We start from the raw sequence: 23166 nt of genomic DNA, 5'->3' as shown, positions 1-23166 counted from the left end.
TGGGCCCACGTCAGGAGAAATCAGTCCTGATATGAACTTATTGACTCATTATTTCATCTCTGATAAGCCATATTTCCTTTTTGTGCTTTAGAAAGTTGGTATAGATTTGTAGCTAAGAGCTGGAGGTCTAGACTTAGAACTAATTGGCTGAATTAAATCTCATCTTCAACATTTATTAGCTGTGTAACTGTGGGTAAATCACTTAAGCCCTCTGTTTCAATGTATTTTTGTTCTGTGGGATGGGGATTATAATAGTGTCCATCTCTTGGTAAGGTAAAAATGGATGATAAATGTAAAGCTCTTAGTAGAGTAGATAGAAAACTCTCAAGTAACATTATGGATACATAAAAGAACTGTTGAACTAGATAATCTTGAAGGCTCCTTCATTTTCTAAATGTCTATAAAATGCATAATGTATATCGGAGTTCAAAATAGGCTGCCTGTCTCTCTTGAATCAGGGTCACAGTTAAGAAGAGATAGCGAAAGAATGACTATAAATTTCCTTTCAGTCAGTAATCTGAAAACCTTATAATGTGTTTATAGTGCATTTCCACACTCTAAAAAATTAGTCTCCAGCTAAGTAGAGGAGAATGTGGAAAATTTGCATCTTTTTACAGTGAATCCTGTGGGATATTTAAAAACAGATATATAGGAAAGATAAGTAGATCTGTTGCTATTTTCTGCACTAATATTAATGGACAGCACTCCACAGTAATACTTCCACTGTAGGTTAATTACAAAATGCTCATGAGGCTTTCATGTCATAATTAGCACGCTTCAGCCTATTTCATCTGGTACCTCTGGGTCAAAAATCTGGTACATTGACTATTTTTTTCAATGAGTTAACCACAACTTTAAGTGGCCTATAATTATAACAGTGTTATTGGCATGTATTCTAAAAACAAATCACATATATTACAACAAGATGGCAGAATGCCAGCATATTAATAGCTAGTGGTGTGCTGATAAGCCAGTTAGCTGAGAGAGGAAAAAAGCCCTGATTTGTGGTGTTTGCCAATTTCTGCAGTATAAATATTTTCACTGTGACTGATTTCGAGCTATCAATCATTTGACAACAGGCCTGCAAAAGTCCTAAATATTTAACAGTAAGCTTTTATAAACCAGTCCAAGCCAGTACCGGCACACTCCTGAACCACTGTTACTTTTACATACTGAATTCTTAAGTTGGAATAATGGTACTTCTTTAGCTATCCCACAAATATGTTCATTCAATTAAAATTCATCCATTAAGAGAGTATCTTTATGCAAGACTTAAGTGCACTTCACAGTAGAGGTTATAATAATTTGAGTCACAGACTACTTTGAGGAGCTAAGCAAATCTATATACATTTTCTCTCCAAGGGGAAAAAAGTACTAAGAATTTTGAATATAATTTCAGGAGATTCTTGGATCTCCTTACATTCATTAATGGGTGTCAGATTTAAAATGCCTGCTATTTCTTTGAGCTAGAGAAACTAATGTGACAGGCAACATTCTGAATGTCATTGCTTCAGTTTACTAAGCTTATAGATTACTGGTGTGCTAAAAAGTCACTATCTCATAGCAGAAAAGTTAAGTTACCAATACAGTCATGTGTCACTTAGTGATGAGGATATGTTCTGAGAAATGCATCATTAGGCAATTTTATTACTATGCAAACATCATACACAAAACTAGCTGGCATAGCCTACTATACACCTAGGCTATATGGCATAGCCTATGGCTCCTAGGATACAAATCTTTACATTATGTTCTTGTACTGAATACTATAAACAACTGTAACACAATAGTAAGTATTTTTGTATCTCAACATAGATAAGTTACAGTAAAATATGATATTATAATCTTATGAGACCACCTTCACATATTAGTCTGTGGTCTATTAATGACTGAAACATTGTTATGCAGCACAGGATTGTATTTTATTAGTCATGTTAACTGTGTGGACTCTTCTATCATTATTCTAAAACTCAGAGACCACAAGGAATTCATAAAAACATGAGGTCAACCATTAGTAGCATTAAACAATTTAGTTTTGTTTTCTCCCTTTGTTCTATGAATTTTATATGAACCATTATATAAGCTAAGTCTAGAACTTGTGATGTTTAAATTTTCATTTTGAAATACTTACTTCCTATATGTATATATGTATGTGTATAGATGTATGTATAAAGAAAAACTCAACCAACATTCTTTTATTCTTTTTTTCCTTTTTGAATCTTATTTCCTCCTGACTAGGTCAAATCCCTTTTTCATATGGTCCCAAAGTACTTGTATTTATATTTTGTGGCACACTTCACAATCAGATTTAGGCAATTAATGTCATGGTTTTCAGAAATAATCATGTCTTCTTCTCGACGTCAACTTTCAAGGGCAAGAAGTTTATAACCTGGCATGATGCACATCTCCTAATGGTCACCAAGTGAAGATTTGTTTAAAGGAAGGAGGAAAGAAAAAAGGACCAAAGTTTTAGTCAACCAGTCAAAATGCTAGCTTTAGTTTTAGTGTGTTTCTCTTTCTATTCACTGACAGCAGCAGCATATTTAGTCCTGGTAATTGGGAGTTGATGTTAAGTTGATGTTTAAGGGCTAATAGATTATCATTGAACAATATCTCTACTTTAAAAGGCAAGTAGAAAATTAATTTCTCCTCCATTTCTGAGGTTTCGTTTTGCAGAGCCTTTTCAACTTAATGCTCAAATGACCACAGAATTTTGCCCACTAATGTAAACCATCATGAGAGAATTCTGATTTATTAAAATTGGGTTGTAATTAGCAGAGTTTCTTTGTTTGTTTTAATGTTGAGTATCTGAATATGGCTATTAAATTAACAGATGATGATGTCAGAGATCAATATCCCCATTTATCACTGGAATCATTCATTCAACTTATGAACAATTCAGAGGCTAAATGCTGGAACTTTTGTGTTTTAGCATCAGTAACTCCTGAGATTGGGAAGGGCCTTCTTGTACCATAGGGACAACAGGCATGTCATTATAATCACAACTGATTGGGTGGCCAACTGAAGGTCAGGCATCCCTGTCAGAAACATAGTCTTAGTCTTTTGTCTCTTAATATGGTTCCACTTGGAACTGTTGCTTAACTCAATACAATGAAATATGAAGCCAACTCACTTTATCACGTATTTATTGAACATCTACCATTGTGACAGATATATTGCCAGGGTTCCAACAATAGAAAAAATGAACACCAGATACATCATGTCTTTGACAAATTTACATCCTGGCAAAGCAAGAACATAAATCACTGAAATAAAAAGCAGAGTGAAGGAAAAGCTTAAGAGACATAAACTGACAGAGAAGTCAGATACAATATATATTTGAATAAAATCAAGCAAGGCTTCATGGAGGAAGCACCACACTGAGATGAACACTGAAGGATGGGTAGGATAGAAACAGATGGAGATTGGAGATGAAGAGGGCCTTCTATGCATGAAGATCTGCAGCTGGGAAAAACTGTGGGATGCATTTACATAAGAACAGCAAGTAATTGCATTTGAATAGAGTATACATTACTTCTGATGGTATAATGGAAAATTAGTCTAGGAAGTAGTTTTGTCCATATTACATGTGTGAAGAGTATTGTGTAGGTAATAAAAGACTGAGTAAGTAAAAGTGGGTTTGAGACCAGTTGTTGCCATTTGACTTGTCTTGATTCCAAGATACTTCCATCTATACTTCCATCTATACTATATGAAATTAGACATTAGAAATCCAAGTCTAGGCCGGGCGCGGTGGCTCAAGCCTGTAATCCCAGCACTTTGGGAGGCCGAGACGGGCAGATCACGAGGTCAGGAGTTCGAGACCATCCTGGCTAACACGGTGAAACCCCGTCTCTACTAAAAAATACAAAAAGCTAGCCGGGCGAGGTGGCTGGGGCCTGTAGTCCCAGCTACTCAGGAGGCTGAGGCAGGAGAATGGCGTAAACCAGGGAGGCGGAGCTTGCAGTGAGCTGAGATCCGGCCACTGCACTCCAGTCCGGGTGACAGAGCGAGACTCCATCTCAAAAAAAAAAAAAAAAAAAAAAAAAAAGAAATCCAAGTCTAGACCAATTTATGAAAATAACTAAGTTCCTGTTTGGTATAGTTTCTGCTTCTTTTGACCTTTCACCACAGCCCCTCCCTCTTCTCATTCTTCTCTAAGTTGAACTTCTTAGTTTGATCCAATTCCTAATGAGAAATGGCTGATAATGACTTGGCAGTTGGGGTGGGAGAGATAATCATTCTCAGGAGCACTCTCATGTTATAAGGGGGAACTCTTAAAACAAAGGCTGTAGGACTGTAAGGAATCACACTATAATTGCAGTATATGAGGCAGTAGGTAAATGCAGGCATACCTCAGAGATACTGTGGGTTCAGTTCCAGACCATTGCAATAAAGTGAGTCACAGTATTTTTGTTTGTTTGTTCCTCAGTGCATATAAAAGTTATGTTTACACTATATTGTAGTCTATAATAGCATTAAGTTTTTAAAATGTATGTAAGTTAAAAATATTTTGTGGCTAAAAAACAAAAATGATAATCTAAACTGTCAGTGAGCCATAATCTTTTTGCTAATGAAGGGTCTTGTCTCAATGTTGACAGCTGCTGACTGATGAGGGTGGTGGTTGCTGAAGGGTGAGGTGGCTGTGGAAATTTCTTAAAATAAGACACCGAAAAAGTTTGCTGCATCCAATGACTTTTACTTTCATGAAAGATTTCTCTGTAGCATGCAATGCTGTTTGATAGCATTTCACCCACAAGAGAACTTCTTTCAAACTGGAAATCAATCCTCTCCAACTCTGCAGCTCTTTTATCGTCAGTTTATAGAATATTCTAAATCATTTGTTGTCATTTCAACAATGTTCACAGCATCTTCACTAGTGGTAGTTCCATCTCAAGAAACCATTCTCTTTGCTCATCCATAAGAAGCAACCTCTCATTTGTTCAAGTTTCATGATGAGGTTGCAGCAATTCATTAACATCTTTGGGCTCAACTTCCAATCTAGTTATCTAGCTATTTCTGCCATATTTGTGGTTACTTCCTCCACTGAAGTCTTGAACCCCTCAAAATTATTCATGAATGTTGGAAGCAACTTCCTTCAAACTCCTATTAATGTTGGTATTTTGACTTCCTCCCATGAATCATTAATGTTCTTAGTTGCATCTAGAATGGGGAATTCTTTTCAGAGGGATCAATTTACATTGCCCAGATCCATCAGAGGAATCACTATGGCAGCTACCACCTCATGGAAATATGTTTCTCAGAGTTGAAATTATTCCTTGATTCATGGGCTGCAGAATGAATGTTGTGTTCACAGGCATGAAAACAACATTAATATCCTTGTACAACTCCATCACAGCTCTTGGGTGAATAGGTAGGTGCATTATCCATAAGCAGTAATATTTAGAAAGGAATCTTTATTTCGAGCAGTAAGTCTCAACAGTGGGCTTAAAATATTCAGTAAACCATGCTGTAAGCAGATGTGCTGTTATCCTGGTTTCGTTTTCCCATTTATAGAGCACAGAATAGATTTAGCATAATTCTTAAGGGCCCTAGGATTTTCAGAATGATGATTGAGCATTGGCTTCAACTTCAGGTCACCAGCTGCATTATCCCCAAACAAGAGTCAGCCTGTTCTTTGAAGCTTTGAAGTCAGACATTGACTTCTTCTCTCTAGGTATAAAAGCCTTAGTTAGATGGCATCTTCTTCCAAGATAAAGCTGTTTCATCTGCATTAAAAATCTTTTGTTTTCTGTAGCCATCTTCATCAATTATCTCAGCTGTAAATTCTGGATAACTTGCTGCAGCTTCTACATCAGCACTTGATGTTTCAGTTTGCTCTTTTATGTTATGGAGAATGGCTTTTTTCTTTAAACCTCATGAACCAACCTCTGCTAGCATCCAACTTTTCTACTGCATCTTTCTCAGCCCTCTCTTTCTTCATAGAATTGAAGAGACTTAGGGCCTTGCTCTGAATTAGGCTTTGGCTTAAGGGAATGTTGTGACTGGTTTGATCTTCTATCCAGACCACTCAAACTTTCTTTGTATCAGCAATAAAGGTGTTTTATTTTCTTACAATAATTTATGTGTTCACTAGAGTAGAACTTTTACATTCCTTTAAGAGCTTTTCCTTTGTATTCAAAACTTGGCTAACAGCTACAAGAGGCATAGCTTTAAACCTGTCTGAGTTTTTTTACATACTCACTAAGCTTAATCCTTTCTAGCTTTTGATTTAAAGTGAGAGACTTGCCACTTTTCCTTTCACTTACACTTAGAGGCCATTGTAGGGTTCTTAACTGGCTTAATTTTAATATTGTTTTGTCTCAGGGAATACGGAGGCCCATGGAGAGGGACCAAGATGGGGAATGGCTGGTGGGTGGAACAGTCAAAACAACACAATATTTATTAAGCTCTCCATCTTCTAGGGAAGCAGTTCATAGGTTTCCCAAAATAATTACAATAGTAATATCAAAGATCACTGACCACAGGTCACCATAAGCGCATAGAATAATAATCACGTTTATTGTTAGAATTATGAAAATTGACACAGAGACATGAAGTGAGCACATGCTTTTGGGAAGAAAGGTGCCAGAGCGTTGCCACAAACTTTCGATTTTTTTAAAAGTGCAATATTTGAGAAGCACGATAAAATTAAGCATAATAAAACAACTACGACTGTAGACTGCTGCCAAGGGACACTGATGTGGGCTTCTCACATCACATAAAGTAGAACAGTATGTACACGTCTTCCTTCTGTGGCTTACAGTGGCCATTGGTAGCAGAAGTGACAGTCTGACTTGGAATGTAGATGACTCAGGACAAACCAATTCCAATAATGGAAATTAATCAAGGTATAGGTACCATGCTTTTCCAGTCATGTTCTTGGCATGAACTAGTGAGGGGCACGAGGCAGTTAGGAAAATGAAAAGAGAACTAAAAATCAGGCAGTTCTGGGTTTTGAACCCAGATCTAACTCTGAGTTTTCACATTTATTAAAACAAAAACAAAAACAAAAAAAAACCAACTAGCAATCATTACATGAGTTGTAGGAGCCATTCTACCTCTCTAATATCATATAAGAAGGCATACATTATGGGATGTTCCCTCTGAAGTTCTGAGGCATAGAGGAAAGTCAGCTCTGAAAGAATTCAGGTTTTGTGAAAGTGGCAGCTTTGATAGTTTCTTCATGACATCTGTTCACTAGAGAGGGCTGTTGAGAGGTGAAAGAGTTGTGCATGGATGACTGACATGGGAACTGGGGACCTATATCTTCGGTTAACTCCACAAAGTGGCATTCTGTCAGGAAGATGTTCCGCTGGGCAGGTGGCACCTGTGGGTCATGCTGGGAGTGCCACTGTTTGTGGAAAGAAGAGATCACATTCTGGAATGCTGCCTGGAAGCGGCGAGACAGTAGGTTATAGATAATGGGGTTGACAGCTGAGCTCAGGTAGAATAAGACACCTGGAATGCAGGAGATTTAAAAAGATGTGCTGAGAAGAACCTGAGTGACAGGCATGAAGGGAGAAGTATACGTATTTACAAAGGCCTGGAATCCCTGTGATTGCCCCTTTTGGAAGTGATAATACATACAAGCCTCTAATTGAGAATACAAAATACCCTTAATAGATCTTCCACCTGTGCACTAAGCAATCAAACACAAAGATTAAAGAGTCTTGGAGTAATTTAGGCTGGCATGGGATCTCTCTGAGATGTTCAGCAACTTTCTTTGATCCCTACTTGTTTAATTAAAGAACATGTTTCCATAACACGAATGAAAGATGCTTAAATATCAGAGAGAAGAGAAATGTTTGTATCTCATTGGAATTTTACTTAAATCTATAATTTGGAATTGCAAGTAGTGGAAGAAGGCAAATCAGCCAAGGCTTAGTCCCTGCTGACACTCCTTATAATGCTAAGATATGGCTTCAAAGAAATATTCTCTAGTGTGCTGTTCCTACCTACCCTTTTCCCTTGATGGTTCCTCTACCTTTTGAAGAATTGTATTTTACCATTTATTTCCTCTACCAATTACCCTTCACATTGTCATTTTCCTGTTTGGGATACATTCTTCCTTTATTGCCTTTTAAAATTTTATTTCTCTAAAGCCCAGAATGAGCTCAAGTTTGGGAATCAGAGGACCTAGTTTCTGATCTTGGCCCTCACATATCCTGTGGCCTTAGACAAACCCTGGCACTTCAGTTTCTTTCTCTGTAAAATGGGAATGCAATTTCCAGCCTAACTCACCTCCCTGGATTATTGTGAGGGTAAAGTTAAGATACCATCCACAAAGAGGCTGAGAATGGCTAAGAATGTAAAACAAGTGATGGGTACTATTGCCAACAGGTTCCTTGTTGTCCTTATTTATGTGGTTCAGGACATTCAGAGTGCTATATGCCTAGTTTACAGAATAAACATGGAAGAATATTAAAGGAGAACATTTCCATGTATTAATACTATTAGTTCATTCAGAAAATAAATATTGATTTAACTCTTATGTGCCATGAACTTCAAGGCACATTGGGAGGTAGTGAATTTAGATTTTGTTCTCCAAGATCTTGGAATGTTACTACAGAGGCAAGCTTTATGGCTAAATTAAATAATTAACAATACAACAATACCAAGCAGTATCTGTTAAGAACAAATATGAGATAACAAATCATGCTATAGCAATTCACATAATAGCAGAAACACAAGGACTGTGATGATCATAAAAGATTTAGTGGGGGGTGATTGAACCCTAGCCAGACCTCAAAATGGGTAAGAGATAGTTGAGGAAGATAGGAGAGGGTGATGCAGGTACAGGGCATAGCATGCACAAATATTCAGAGGCAGGAATGGCCACATGGTGCAGGAATAACGTGCAGAACTCTTTAATTACCAGTTTGATAAGTAGATGGTCTATGAATAAAAATAATAAAAGTTGGAGGATTAAAAGGCAAGTTGGGGGTATTTTCTGTAGGGTTTAAGAGATTTAGACATAATCTAGTGTGCTAATATGAAAAAGGGGGAGATGGTATCTGAACAGGATCATGTCATTATTAAAGCTATAACTTGAAAATCTTAAGATAATTGCCCTGATGCATCCAGAGATATGTAGTCAACTAGTCAAGTCTCATTTGACCTTGTGGTGCTTTCTCATTTATTTAAATGTTTCTGTTTTCTGCAGATTAACCAAAAGGATAAACTGAGAGGTATACATATTTTTGAGCTTTGGTTGCAAATGGTTGAACAGGAAAGTGCTAATGTCCAAGAATAAGCTATACAATAGGCCTGCTGAGTACAAAAAAGAGGGTGACAGAAAATAGATAATATACATGACATTCAGTATAGATGTCATTGTTTCTGCTTTGTGCACATCTGGAGCTTAACTTACAAAAGCTGACTTTATCTTTCCTTTCCAGTGATATCTTCGATAATCTAATGAGACCACAGAATCAGCCAGTGACCAGGAGAAGTGGGAGGACAGAAGAGGTCTGAGCCTAAGGCTAACACTGAGTTAGCTGTCACTGACTGAGAAAGAAGAAATTGGGTGGCCATTCTCTGCTCCATTTTAGTAGAAAGAACACTGAACCTGAAGTTAGGTGACTTAGGTGTATTATTTGTTAGCTAAGTGCCTTAGGGCAAATCATTTCTTCTTGTGGAAGTGTTTTACTTTTGACTATATGATGTTAATCATAATACTCACCTAATGACCTTTTGATGATTATGGAAAGATATACAGCAGTTACAGCTTAAAGAGCTCTTTAATGTCTATTACTGCATTTGCTTCTTACCATCAGTCCATGGTTTGTCTGCAGGAGGCATTATTGCCATTTTACAGTTGAGGAAACTTTGGTGTGAAGGCAGCCATGTTCTGCAGATCACTCAGAATAGCACTGGTGAAATTGGGGTACAAATCCAGGTCAACTGACTTACTGACCTTTCCACCATGCTTTCCACAATATACTATGGTATCCTCAACAAGCAGAGTCACAGTAGTCTAAAAGGAGAACTTGGTGACCAATGAATACCTTTTGGTTTTCCTTCATGAGGATATAATACTTACCAAAGGCAATATGAGATTTCAGGAACATGGATGTTTACCAAATAAGAACCAACTTAATTGTATGGCCATTTGGAGGATAATCAAAGGAATCACTCCCTGACCATTTTCCTTCTGTAATCATCACAGTTGGAGTTGAGGTTTTCCTTAAAGTAGCTTTGAAAATAGTGATCTGGTATATATGTATTTGGACCAGTACCAAACATAATCAATCTTTGAATAAAAGAAAAATTGAATGTCTTCATTATAGCATGGTAGATCCCTGTGATAAATTGGGGTACTTAGGCATCTAAGCAAGATGAAGAAGTTGCTGTTACCTAAATACTAGTCATGCACCAAATCCAGCTAAGGTTTTACCTGACACCACATGGATGAGATTGAACACAGCAGCCAGGGATTCAGTCCACTCCTCCACAAAGCTGAAGAAGAGTCGGTCAATATGGAATGGGGTCCAACAGATAGCAAACACTAAGACCAAGATAACTGAAAATGGATGATAAATGGGAGAGCAGAAGGCAGTCTGTGCAAGGATAGGTATACAATGCTCACTCTGAATCAATCATTTCTTCTAGCAGTTTTTCCCTTCAACTTTGTTAAACTGTAACAGTTATAGAGGCAAACTAGATCCCAAAGAGCCTCAGTACAAAACATTTAAAGCACAAGAATGAATTGTATAAGATCTAGGATCAGTTTTCCATAAGATTATACAAGATTTCCTGTACAATGTAAAACTTTTTAGAACATTTAAAATAGTACTTAATTTATTTCAAAGTCCTGAAAACATCTTATTATAAAAGATAAATAACAAACTGTTAAATGTATATATAAATTCATCTTGTTATTATAGGAATAATTAGAAGTTTCTCTGAATTCAGTAATTTAAAATTCTGTAACGGGTAGGCAAGGAGAAAGAAGAGATCAAACAACCACAAGCATAATAGTACTTTACAAGTATCTTTTGATTGGAAGGGATGTGTCTGTCATATTATAAATTGCTACAGCACAGAATTCCTTCCAATCTCTTATTTTCACCTACCAAAACAGAGACTGATGTTACTATAGTTTCTCTTTGGGGCATTTAAGCACCACAAATTTAAAAACACACACACACAAACTTTTTCTTTTTCCTTTTAAAGTTGTAAATACTTTCCTTTGCTAGACATGATGCTTGGGATTTGCCTAAAGATAATCTTTTGGGGCTGGGGGAAAGATAAGGGTATACGTGAAACAAGATTAGCTATGAGGTGATACTTTCTGAAACTGGGTGATGGGTACAAGGGTATTCACTTTACAGTTTTCTGTACTTGTGTACAGATATGAAGTTTTCATAGTAAATAGTATTATACATACATTTCCTGTTGGCATTAAACACATTCAGAGTAAGCTGTTTGGCTGTGTGGTATGGTTTCAAAGATATCTGTAGGTTTCTACTGAATTTGCTAACCCAAGAAAAGTCCCTAATCTGTTCACTACTGCCTACAATTCCCTTTAATTAAAACTTTAATTCCTGATAGGCACGGTGGCTCAGGCCTATAATCCCAGCACTTTGGGTGGCCAAGGGGTGGATCACCTGAGGTCAGGAGTTCAAGAACAGCCTGGCCAACATGGTGAAACCCTGTCTCTACTAAAAATACAGAAATCAGCCAGGTGTGGTTGCACACGCCTGTAATCCCAGCTACTGGGGAGGCTGAGGCAGGAGAATTGCTTGAACCTGGGAGGCAGAGGTTACAGTGAGCTGAGATGCCACTGTACTCCAGCCTGGGCAATAGGGAAAGACTCCATCTCAAAAACAACAACAGCAACAACAACAAACAACTTAAATTCCTGTTAAAGTTGAACCCCATACCAAGGCAAATACTTTATAGTATATTCTGTTATTGTGATTTTAATATGAATGAGCTTCATGTTTTGTGTGTGTGTGTGTGTGTGTGTGTGTGTGTGTGTGTGTGTGTGAGTGTGAGAGTAGATTATGACTAAGGAGAAAAGGGTAGGGATAATGAAGAAACTATGTTTCCTAATAGAGAAAGTCAAGTGCCAGGAGGGGCTAAAATATTTCCAAGAAATAACTCTTACAATTGAAAAGACCCACTTCAGGGACTTCACAGTTTATTTTTTGTTAAGAAACGCTGTATAGTTACAGTGAATGTTTCATATGCATATTAGCCTGGATGATTCATTGCTTCTAAACTTTAGATTTTGATTTGCAAAAGATATTATAAATCTCCTTTCCCTCCTCAGTAACTCTCATACAGTAGTACTGCATCATATATTTTTATAACATTCTTTTGGGAGACTGTGACTCAGTAAGTGAATTTTTAAAAAGATCTTATTTATTCAAAAGTATACTGTTTGAAACAAAGTTATACAATGTCATATGTGAAATGGCTACTTGGAGAAGCTTGCCAGATGTTCTTAATCTGGAACTAAAAGATCCCATGGAGTCTATGAGTATCAGGGGTTGGTTCACGACCTCCTGAAATGGATTGTAAAATCTTTTGTGTATGCATATTCGTCCATTTTTTTTTTTTTTTTGGAATGGAGAGTCTACAGCTTTCATCATATTTTAAAATAAATCCATAATATAAATAGGTTAAAATCCTGTTCATTTCACAGAAGGGGAAAGTGAGGCTCAAAGGCTGAGAAAGTGAATGTAATCTACAAAACACCACACAGATTGTATGTCAGTGGATAAAAGTGAGTGTGTTGTTTTGAGGGTTTAAAACTAAAAATGACAAGTCCTAGAAGCTTGAAGAAGCAAAGGAAGACAAATCACCTGGCATTGATAAAGACCATTAAGGAGGTGTCTTCATTATATATATATCTCCCCTTTGCTCCTTGATCTTAATCTACTCTCATAAATACTGTTTCAGGGTAAATTGGAACCTACCCCCAGCAACATTTAGTTAGTACCAAATGTAACTCCTTTGCTCTTGTGAACAAAACAAAACAAAAAACAAAATGGGGCACTTACACAGCATCTTGTTGACTGATTTTCTGCAGGGTCTTTGAATATTTGCATTCCCTTCATCTGCCTCAAGTGATTTGTCTTTCTTTAGCTAAAAGGGAAGTAAGTTGGGAGAGATGGTAAGAAAGAGAAACATTTTTCCCTCCTGTTAAAATCTGAGAAACATAACTCAAACACTCATTTTGAACACAGAAGAACTGGGACCTAGAGAAATGTAAGAATATGTCAAATGTTTAACAGTATGTTGAAGGTGGAATTGGATTCAGGTCATCTACTCAACTGTATAAATGATTGTGGCCAAGTAGTAGCGCAATCATGTTTCATATACAGTTATGTGGAGCACTGGCTGTGTAGCATGTTAATAGGTGTTCCATGAAAAATGTAAAATTCTGAAGTTCAAGAAAAGTTAGACAGGCTTTTCAATCTCTTCATTCACTCATTCATAATTATTAGACATCTGTTAAAGTGAAATCCCTCTGCTATGTGCTGGATAAGTAGTAGAAAACAAAAACAGGAATTCTTCTTGCCTCCAGTATTTATTGTGGATCTTCTCAGAGACTTAAATATGCTGATGGGCATTATGAATTTTCAAGGGGGACAGTGTATCAACTTTCCACTTAACCCCCCGTCTACCTTCCACACTCACATTGCCTACTGACATCTTAGCCAAAAGGAAGATAGTGTTTCTTTGACTAAACAATATTTTCCCCCAACCGTTTTCAGTGGATTACCTTGTACCATTTTGACAAACGCAAACTGGGAAATGTTGTTTTAATATTACAGTAATATTAATTACTGAAAAGAGTGTATGTGTTTCTGAGTTAAGATGTTTAAAATGTATTCATCCTTGTTGGAAGATATGGAGATCCTTGATGTAACATTTGAAACTTTCAGCTATCAACACTACTTGTATGCACAGTCTTCCTTGCTCAGTTCAAGTCCTGCCTGTTCCCAAAAGATTTTGATGGCCACTTTAGCCCACTGTCTTCTTCTTCCTTTGAACTCCCACAGCACTGAAGATCTACATCATTCATCCAGTTGTGGAAGTTTTTCTCTTTATTCTACACATTTTTTAATTTGTGGGGATGTTGGCCAAATAAAGGAAGCTTTAAGGACTCATCTTAAAATACCATCAAATATCCAGAAGTTAGTATAGTACACAGTGAATATATATTTGCCCATTGGTTCTCTAGCATTTGCTTCTCTCTTCTCTTACTAATAGTACCCTAATTTTCCCTTAGGGAATGTACTCCTTCCCCATTCTTAATCTTTAATTTGGATAGAGGTGTCACTCAACTTCAGCTCCAGGTATACTCCCTAAACAATTTAGCCAATCAGCTTGTCCTATCCTCCAGTCACAATGATTGAATAATGGGGACCAATGAGATTTCAGATATTTGCTTGTACTTCTGAAGATGCAAGTTTTTATTTATTTTTTATTGGGACTGCCAGAGGGAGTCCTTCTCTGCATATGAGGTCTGGAATTACAAAAGTTATTTTTTTTCCACCACAAAGAAAAAGTGCTTGGAGCCACCAAAAGATGGCTGTGTGCAGTTTGAAGTTGAAACCAACACCATGGAAAAAAGAGCAAAGAAACAGAAATAAAGCTAGGTTTATAATGAGATTGTGTGTTTTATTTAATTAATCTTCACCAAGAGCTAGCTCTGCTTCTGAAGTTTTCACGTCTATGCTCCCTTTGGGATTTACCCAGGGTTGGAGTCTCTCACTGGCAATGTAAAAAGTCCAGACTAATTGATTGAAGCCATCAGGTGGAACAAAAATTTAACTTATTTTATACAGTCATGGCAGTAGATTAGAATCAATCTGTTTAGTTACAGGTAGATAGATTCTAATTCAAGGTAAGAAATGAATATTGATTATGTGCAATAATGGAACAAACTGCTATAAGAAGCAATAATCTTCCTGGGCTGGATAACATTTTGAAGGAATATTTCAGAAAAGGTATTTAAAATTAAATAGACTTGGAAGAGTGGGTCATTAAAAGTTGCCTCTAAACTTCAGCAAATCCATATCCAGTCTTCCTAACAAACATATGTGCTCCTTGCAGTTAGGTAGCACTCAGGACCACATAGGATCTCAAGAATCCTCTTGGATAACGTACAAACCTGGCCATTTGTCTCTTGAATATATTGGAGTGTTCTACATGTATCTGTGTCTTCGTAAAGTAAAGGATTAAAGACACTGTGAAATTAGGACTAGACAGGAAAAATCTGAAGGTGAAAAGGATTATTAATACAATAGTAAAACAAAGTCATACAGGTAGAGTGCTTATCTCAGTGCCTGGCACGTGATACTCAGCAAGTTGTATGTTACTGCTATTATGGTGATTCTGATTATTATCCAGAGCATACTAAACAGACATCAGAAAAACTGATTTTTTAAAAATGGAGTTGTTTGTTTATATATGTGAGGTTACTTTTATGGAGTACTGAGTCCCTTTTAGAAATTCTTTTCTCATTGTTACCACTCGCTCACAGGGAGTGCCTGTACAGATACAAAGAAGGCAGATACACTGAGAAGAAAAACACATTCAAGGTTAGAGCAACACATCAAACTTCAAACTTGACTAACTCATCTTAGATTAAATCTATTAAAGGTTCTAATTATTTCATGCCATTTAAAAAGATTGTGGTTCATACAAGATGAAGTTATTCTATTATTTTATTTCAGTCCATAATTAACAACAATAAAAAATATTGAGATACATTAGTCACTTCCTGCCTTGTGTTTAACAATTCTCAACGGTAATTTCTCCACCCCAAGGAACAATTTTTAAAAAATCAAACATCAAACAAATAGTTCACACAATGCTTTTATGAACAGGCTTCCTGTAGCAGCATAGTTTACACTAAAAAGAAAATCATGTGCTGATGAATTGTTGCTTATCTTGCAGTTTCCTTAGTTTATAGTGACACAACTAGCCAACCAGAGGAAGAGTGAAAAATTGATTACTTACGTATGGTGAACATTGTTCCAACAGAATTTGGAGTGGTTGGCAGAATAGAATACAATCAAAACAGTTAGTCTAGACAATATTAAATGCTGCTTTATCATTGAATAATTTCACTTCCCTACAGATGTTTAGTAAAGTAGATACTCAACCATTCATTATCCTTCCCCACCCCAAAACTTTTATTTTACAACTCAGGTTACAAAAGGAGGAGTGAAAAATTGTGATTACTATTACTAAATATTGTGATTACTAAAAATCGTGATTATCTTCTTTAGCTACATAAGAGCAAAGTGAAAGGGAGGTTCGTGAGGTTATTATTCAGTTTGATACATTATGCTGATCGGTTGTTTATACTGCTTGAAATCACTCCACCAGATGTTCATTTATATAGTTTGTGGGACTTAGTTTCAGAATACAAAGATTATAATATAGGTTTTTGGTAAATATCTCTATAATCTTAACACAATCTATTTATTAAAAAAAAATCAGTGCAACCCTGTGTTGGCATGGTTGAATTCTGCTGCAATTCATACATCCATCCTCATTAACTCAATCATGAATGCAGCATGCAGGAGATGTAAGAACTAAATCAGACTGTCACCAGAACTTCCTCCCAGATGTGGAGGAACTTGCCCTAGAATTGTCTATTTTCTATCTCTATAGTGTTCAAACCCTGGAGAGCAGCTCAGTGGTGACTGTGTCCTGGAATGATGCAGCGTGACTGAATGCTGAGCTATGAGCACAGATACGGGTTTCCTCCTTCTTCCCTGGTCCTGTGATTTCATTAGTCTTAGACTTGCTGCCTTCTGAAAGCAGTGGGTCCCAGAGTCAATCACACCTTCAAACTTTCCAACAGAATCAATTACTTAACAATCATTAGGATTGCTTATGTCTCTTTGAGATAATATTTCCAAGTCTTTGTTTTAAAGGTAGAGAAGCTAAAGCCCAGCAATGAAGGAAGTAATTTAGCCTCATTCATTCACTGAGCTTACAGTCTAGTTGGGGAGAAAAAAATTAATTAAGGAATCCATAAGTATGGAATTGTAAATTGTAATGAAGGAAAATCACTGAGACCCGTGAGCACCTACAACAAGAAACAGGAATGCTCAGGAAATCTGGGAGAGCTTCCCTGAGGAAGTGTGATTGAAGTATGACATAAAGAATAAATGAAGGTTAGAAAAGCTAAAGGGTAGTGGTGGCAGACAGTAGAAACATTTCAGGCTACAGGTATATTGTACATAAAGGTCCTCATCAGTGACACAGAATAGGGTCTACTTTTCCTGACTTTCAGTATAGAGATTTTTAAATTCTTCTAGGAGTGACTTTGTAAGCAGTTAGTTTCTTTCCTGGTGTCCTCTGGTACCCTGGATAACAGCTCATCCTTCCTGAAAACAGGCTATCAAAAGTTGCATTACATACCCAAAGCAAACCAGGGTGGTTTTTAAACTTCTGTTTGAGCTATCACTTAGCTCCTAATACAAGGTAGCCATGGACTTTTGATAATAAAACACAATGAAACTGATTGTAACAGATTGGAAGAGGAAATGTGCATTTCCTACTCAAAGTTAAATATTTTTCCCAAATTGACCCAAAATAGGTGATTCTTTGGCATTGGATGAGACAATACTAAGTTCTGGGTGGATATTTCTCATAGGACTTTCTTTGGGGTTGTATAGAAGTCTTCTCGCTTCAGTGAGATTTGCAGGACATTCTTAAGACATGGTTGTGAGCTAGTGCAGGGTGGTACATGTCTCTGGGAATATAGGTGCTAGCCCTCCAGGAGGGGACTGGCACAGCTCTCTGCCTAAGTAGATTTACTCTTGTGCCCAGATGTCTGTGACACTTAGAATTTGTTCTTCCTACTTAGACCTTGCTATTCACCTTAGGGACAATAGGTATTCAAAAGGACTACCATTGGTCACTCGCTTCTGACAATCAGCTTCTCAGAGATGGACTGAAATAGGAGTATATTCGTTGTCATGTAACATATGATGTCAGAGCCATCTCAAAGCAAATAATGGGAGTATGATGTCTGCTTGTCCTCTCATTTAAAACTCACATTGCTTCAGCTCACAGGTTTTTTTTTTTTTTTTTTTCCTTTTTTAAAAGGAATCATAGACTGTTAGAACTAGAGGGTACATACATATGATCTGATGTAACCTTTTCATTTTATAAACGGGAAAACTAATTCCAGGAGAATTATGTGGCTTGCCTAAAGGCATATTATGTGTCTGCTGTAGATCTGGGAGTCTAACTGGTCTCATAACTGTTTACTGCACAAGCTATAATACCTCCCTTAAGTGGGTGTAAAATTGTCACTGTCAAGAACTTTTCTCTTCATGAATTTTGGTGCAGAATATACCAGAGAGGAATTACATAGACTCATTCCTACCCTTATTAAAAATAGTTTCTCTCAGTTAATTTATTACACCTCCTTCTGAAAAAGAAATCAGTTTATCACCATAAATGTAGGAAAAGAACCTCTAATTATATACATTGCAAAATAAGTGATATCTTTTTCTTAATTTCAGATAGTTCTTATTCACATTTTTTTTTACTGTATCTCATGTGCTGTTTACTTCCTTATCTCTCAATCTGCACCTGCTTAAAAGAAGCTCAAGTTATCTCAGTCATATCATTAAGATATATGACTATATCTATTATATATAACTATATATAAATAAATATATATAGATATAGTTTTGTTTTGTTTCAACCTCATTTTAATGAAAGGGTCAGAGCAACCACAGGAAAGGTCTGATTTTAAAACTGAATACCTATCTGGGACTATAAAATAGGCAGGGATAGTTGATAGTTTGTGTTATACTCAGACCAACTTGGTGTAGAGGCAAAATCTCAATGCAGGCAGTGGCCGGGGGCTGGAAAATGGCAACAGGATGCGGAGGAGTCTCTCAAGCTGTGGCCACCTCACCCCAGATCGCCTGATGTGCTTTTTTACAATGAGGCTCCACCTCAGACCTACTGAATCCCATTTTCCTGGGGGTGAGGTATCCATATTGCTACCCAAAGTAAGTTTTCTGGATGGTTCTTAGTAACATTTAGATATGAGAACCCATATCTTATTTAGATATGAGAAGACGAGCTAAAGGAAATGATAAATAGTTGTGGTTACCATTCAGCTCATTTGAGGCAATTTCTTTAATGTCTTGATTTCCCATCTGAGCTCATTCTATTTTCCCTCTGTTCCCTTCCATTTCTGAATTTCCCCAATTCTAAGTTTTTCTCTGAACTTCGAGCCTGTGAAAACAGAAGGGATGCTGCCTTAAGCCAGCCAGCCTAGATACTCACTCTGAGTGCCATGAGGTAGTAGAGGACACTGATGACAGTCATGGGAAGGAAGTAGAATAGGAAGGAGGTGACCTGGATGATGAAATTGTAGATCCACATGGGCTTGATGACCGTACAGGTGGCCGAACCTGGGACCAGGGACCCATTGGGGAAGTAGTGGAACTTGATGCCGTGGATGCTGGTGTTGGGCAGGGAGAACAGCACGGAGAAGCCCCAGACGGCGCCGAGGATCCTGAGAGCCCGGCGCCGGGTGCTCTCCAACTTGGCGCGGAACGGGTGTAGGATGGCCACGTAGCGCTCCACGCTGATGGCGGTGATGCTGAGGATGGAGGCGAAGCACACGGTCTCAAAGAGGGCCGTCTTGAAGTAGCATCCCACAGGCCCGAACAAGAAGGGGTAGTTGCGCCACATCTCATAGACCTCCAGAGGCATTCCAAGGAGCAGGACCAGGAGGTCAGAGACCGCCAGGCTGAAGAGGTAGTAGTTGGTGGGCGTCTTCATAGCCTGGTGCTGCAGAATCACCAGGCACACCAGGACATTGCCAATGACCCCCACCACAAAAATTGGCACATACACCACAGACACGGGGAGGAAGAAGTGGCTGCGCCGAGGTCCGCAGAGGAAGGCCAGATACTCCTCGGTGCTGTTCAGGTGTTTCTGGAATGGATCTTCCAGTTTCTGCTGGTAGATCCAGGAAGCATTCTGAAGTTTTTCCATCCCTGACATTAAATCCAAGGCCTGAGCCTCCCCTGGTACGAGGCTGTTTCAAGCTGAGCAGGGGAAAAAAAAAGAGAGAGAGAGAAAGCAGTCAGGAAAATCACAGGCTTAGTGAGGAAGGCTGTGAGAGAGTGAGTGTTTCAGCCTCAAAGTTAGGCTGCCTGGGCCGCCGATCCCTTTTGAAGAGTCCCAGAGACACAAGTCCCCGCCCTCGACAGGCTGAGGGCCAATGAGAGTGTGTCAGGCTGCCCTGGAAGAGAGGAGTGCCGGCTTTGTGTCAGGGAACAGGGGAGGAGGCGGAGACCTCTCTCCGAGTGGGAAGGAGCTGGAAGGCAGAGCTGACACAGAAGAAACCACTCTGACTTCATGGATGGGCATTTTGAGCAATGCATGTTGCAAAGTTGTGAGAATCTGGGCGGACATAGAAATCAAAGTCGCAGGGTCGTGGGCAAAAGAATACCAGTCTCCACCAATCCTTGTCAGCCGTACAGCAGGATGAACATAGGAAATCAATAGGTTTCTCAAGTTACCTTGTTCCACTGGGAATTGAGGGTTCTCTGAGGATTAACGTGATAACATGATTAACGAGAGTTTTTGGTTTTGACTGCATCCAAAACCAAAGCCTGAAAGGACACGTACACAGTGCCTAGCTCTGACTGCTACCTGACACTTCAGTCTCTTAGCAGAGCTTTGCTGTAAGCAAAAGGCAAACGGACTTCAGAATTAGGAACACTCATAGAAATTTAGGAAAGTTGGGACAGTTACCCAAACTCTTAGAGGCTCATTTCCTTATCTGCGTCATTAATTCAATTGTGTTCCACAAATAACTTCTTGAGGATTCACTATTTGCCAGGGAATGTTCTAAGCTTTGTAGAAACATCAGTATACAAGCAAGACAAGGTCTCTGCCCTAGTGGAGCTTTTCTTACAGTAGGGAATTCTGAAAACACACAAGTAAATGAATAAATTAATAATATAATTTCAGATAGTAATTGATAAATAATTATTTATCAAGGATGGTGAAAGAAAACTTATCTCAGGAGATGTCACTTTAGCTGAGTCAGTCACGAAAGAGCTAAGGGAAGTGTATTACTCAGCAAAAGCAGTTGCAAGTGCAAAGGTCCTGAGGGGGAAACAAGCTTGATATGTTTGAAAAATATCAGGAAGACCAGAATAACTGGAATTTAATAAGTGGTCAGCAAAGTATGAATGATGAGATTGAAGTGGCTGGCAGGTGCAAGTTCATGTAAACTCTTATAGGCCATGGAAGAGAGTTTGCCTCTGATTCAAACTGCAGGGAGAAGTCTTTAAAATATTTTACACTGGAGAATTAACAAGGGAGAAATTTTAACAGAAGGTAGGTAAGAGGCTAGTCCTAAGACATAGTAGTGGCTTGGATTCTATGAGTAGTGGAGTTGAGAGATTTCTTTGGGTTTAGGAATATTTTTGCAGGGGACAATACCTTTTATAGTCATTGAGAAGACTAAATTAAATTATATATAACGAAGCAACTTATACTTAAGAGACATTCACTAAATGTTAATTTTTTCCCTTTTATTTGTTAAATTAGATGATGACATTAAAAATTAGAGAGGAAAAGTGACTTGTCGAAGAATAAGCTGTCCCTCAAGTTAAGATAGTTTATGCTTCTGTAACAAATGATTGACATATCTTGGTTTAAATAATAAAGATTTATTTCTCTTGCACTTCAAATGTATTGAGGGTCTGTCTCATGCTATACTCACTCATAAACCCAGGCTGATGCAGTGGTCACTCTCTGGAATTTTGATTATCATTGTGATAGAGGAAAAGAGAGCTCTAGATGGTCTTAAGTAGGTAATTACAGGCTCTAGCCCAAAAGTAAGTAACTCATTGCCACTTTTACTCACAGCTCATTGACCAAAGTTAATCATATGTACCCATTCAACCACAGCAGGGTCAGGAAGTGCTGTCTTAGCATGTGCACAGAAGATGGAAAACTAGGAAAAATTGGTGAATAACATTAATAGTAATTATAGACATGTAATAGGTATTGCAGAGCCAGAATTAGAGCCCTCTAGTTAAAGGGAAGTTTTGATGTTAAAATCACGATTAACACACTTTAACATATTTTTCTAATGAAATAGGAAAAGTTTAATGAAAATGTCTCATTTAGATGTAAGGATCATTAAATTTATAAGGGTGCACAGTGGCAGACTATAAACTTAGCACTGAGGAAAATGGAAAATACTTCTTTCTGTTTTTTAACAAAAATATTTTTCCGTAAGTTATTGGGGTACAGGTGGTATTTGGTTATAGGAGTAAGTTCTTTAGTAGAGATTTGTGAGAACCTGGTGCGCCCATCACCCGAGCAGTATACACTGCACCATATTTGTTGTCTTTTATCCCTCACCCACCTCCCACTCTTCCCCTAAAGTCCCTTCATTGTATCATTCTTATGCCTTTGCATCCTCATACCTTAGCTCCCATATATCAGTGAGAACATATGATGTTTGGTTGTCCATTCCTGAGTTACTTCACTTAGAATAATAGTCTCTAATCTCACCCAGGTCACTGCAAATGCTGTTAATTCATTCCTTTTTATGGCTGTGTAGTATTCATATATATATGAATATATATGTGAATATATATATGTGTGTGTGTGTATATATATATATCAGAGTTTCTTTATCCATTCGCTGATTGATGGGCATTTAGGTTGGTTCCACAATTTTACTATTGTGAATTGTGCTGCTGTAAAGGTGCATGTGCAAGTATCTTTTTCGAATAATGACTTCTTTTCCTCTGGGTAGACACCCAGTAGTGGGATTGCTGGATCAAATGGTAGTTCTACTTTTAGTTCTTTAAGGAATCCCCACACTGTTTTCCCTAGTGGCTGTACTAGTTTACATTCCCATCAGCAGTGTAGAAATGTTCCCTGATTGCCGCATCCATGCCAACATCTACTGATTTTTGATGCTTTGATTGTGGACAGGAGTAAGGTGGTATCGCATTGTGGTTTTGATTTGCCTTTCCCTGATTATTAGTGATGTTGAGCATTTTCCCATATGTTTGTTGGTCATTTGTTTATCTTCTTTTGAGAATTGTCTATTCATGTCCTTAGCCCACTTTTTGATGGGATTGATTTTTTTTTCTTACTGATTTGTTTGAGTTCGTGGTA

At 37.8% G+C, this 23166-nt stretch overlaps 1 protein-coding gene across 1 annotated transcript; it reads right to left on the bottom strand.

The window, feature by feature from the left end:
* Positions 1–6489: 6489 nt before the first annotated feature.
* Positions 6490–20010, bottom strand: NMUR2 (neuromedin U receptor 2). The gene is made up of 4 exons (XM_010358646.2): positions 19291–20010; positions 13014–13098; positions 10400–10525; positions 6490–7461 (listed from the first exon to the last, which is right to left on the bottom strand). Exons 1-4 carry the CDS (start codon positions 20005–20007, stop codon positions 7133–7135), a joined length of 1257 nt encoding a protein of 418 aa, XP_010356948.2. The 5' UTR covers positions 20008–20010; the 3' UTR covers positions 6490–7132.
* Between the last annotated feature and the right edge of the window lie 3156 nt (positions 20011–23166).

Source organism: Rhinopithecus roxellana, chromosome 3, assembly GCF_007565055.1.
Source record: "Rhinopithecus roxellana isolate Shanxi Qingling chromosome 3, ASM756505v1, whole genome shotgun sequence".
In the NCBI taxonomy this organism is placed as follows: Eukaryota; Metazoa; Chordata; class Mammalia; order Primates; family Cercopithecidae; genus Rhinopithecus; species Rhinopithecus roxellana.
This window is presented reverse-complemented; position numbering and strand designations above follow the sequence as displayed.

Coding starts and splice junctions, on each gene's coding strand:
- NMUR2 (XM_010358646.2), bottom strand. CDS start 20,007: ATGGAAAAACTTCAGAATGCTTCCTGGATCTACCAGCAGAAACTGGAA. Junction 13,099..19,290: donor ACTACCTCATGGCACTCAGA/GTGAGTATCTAG, acceptor CTTCCCTTTTAG/CTAAAGAAAGACAAATCACT. Junction 7,462..10,399: donor TCTCATCCATGTGGTGTCAG/GTAAAACCTTAG, acceptor CCTGCATTCCAG/GTGTCTTATTCTACCTGAGC.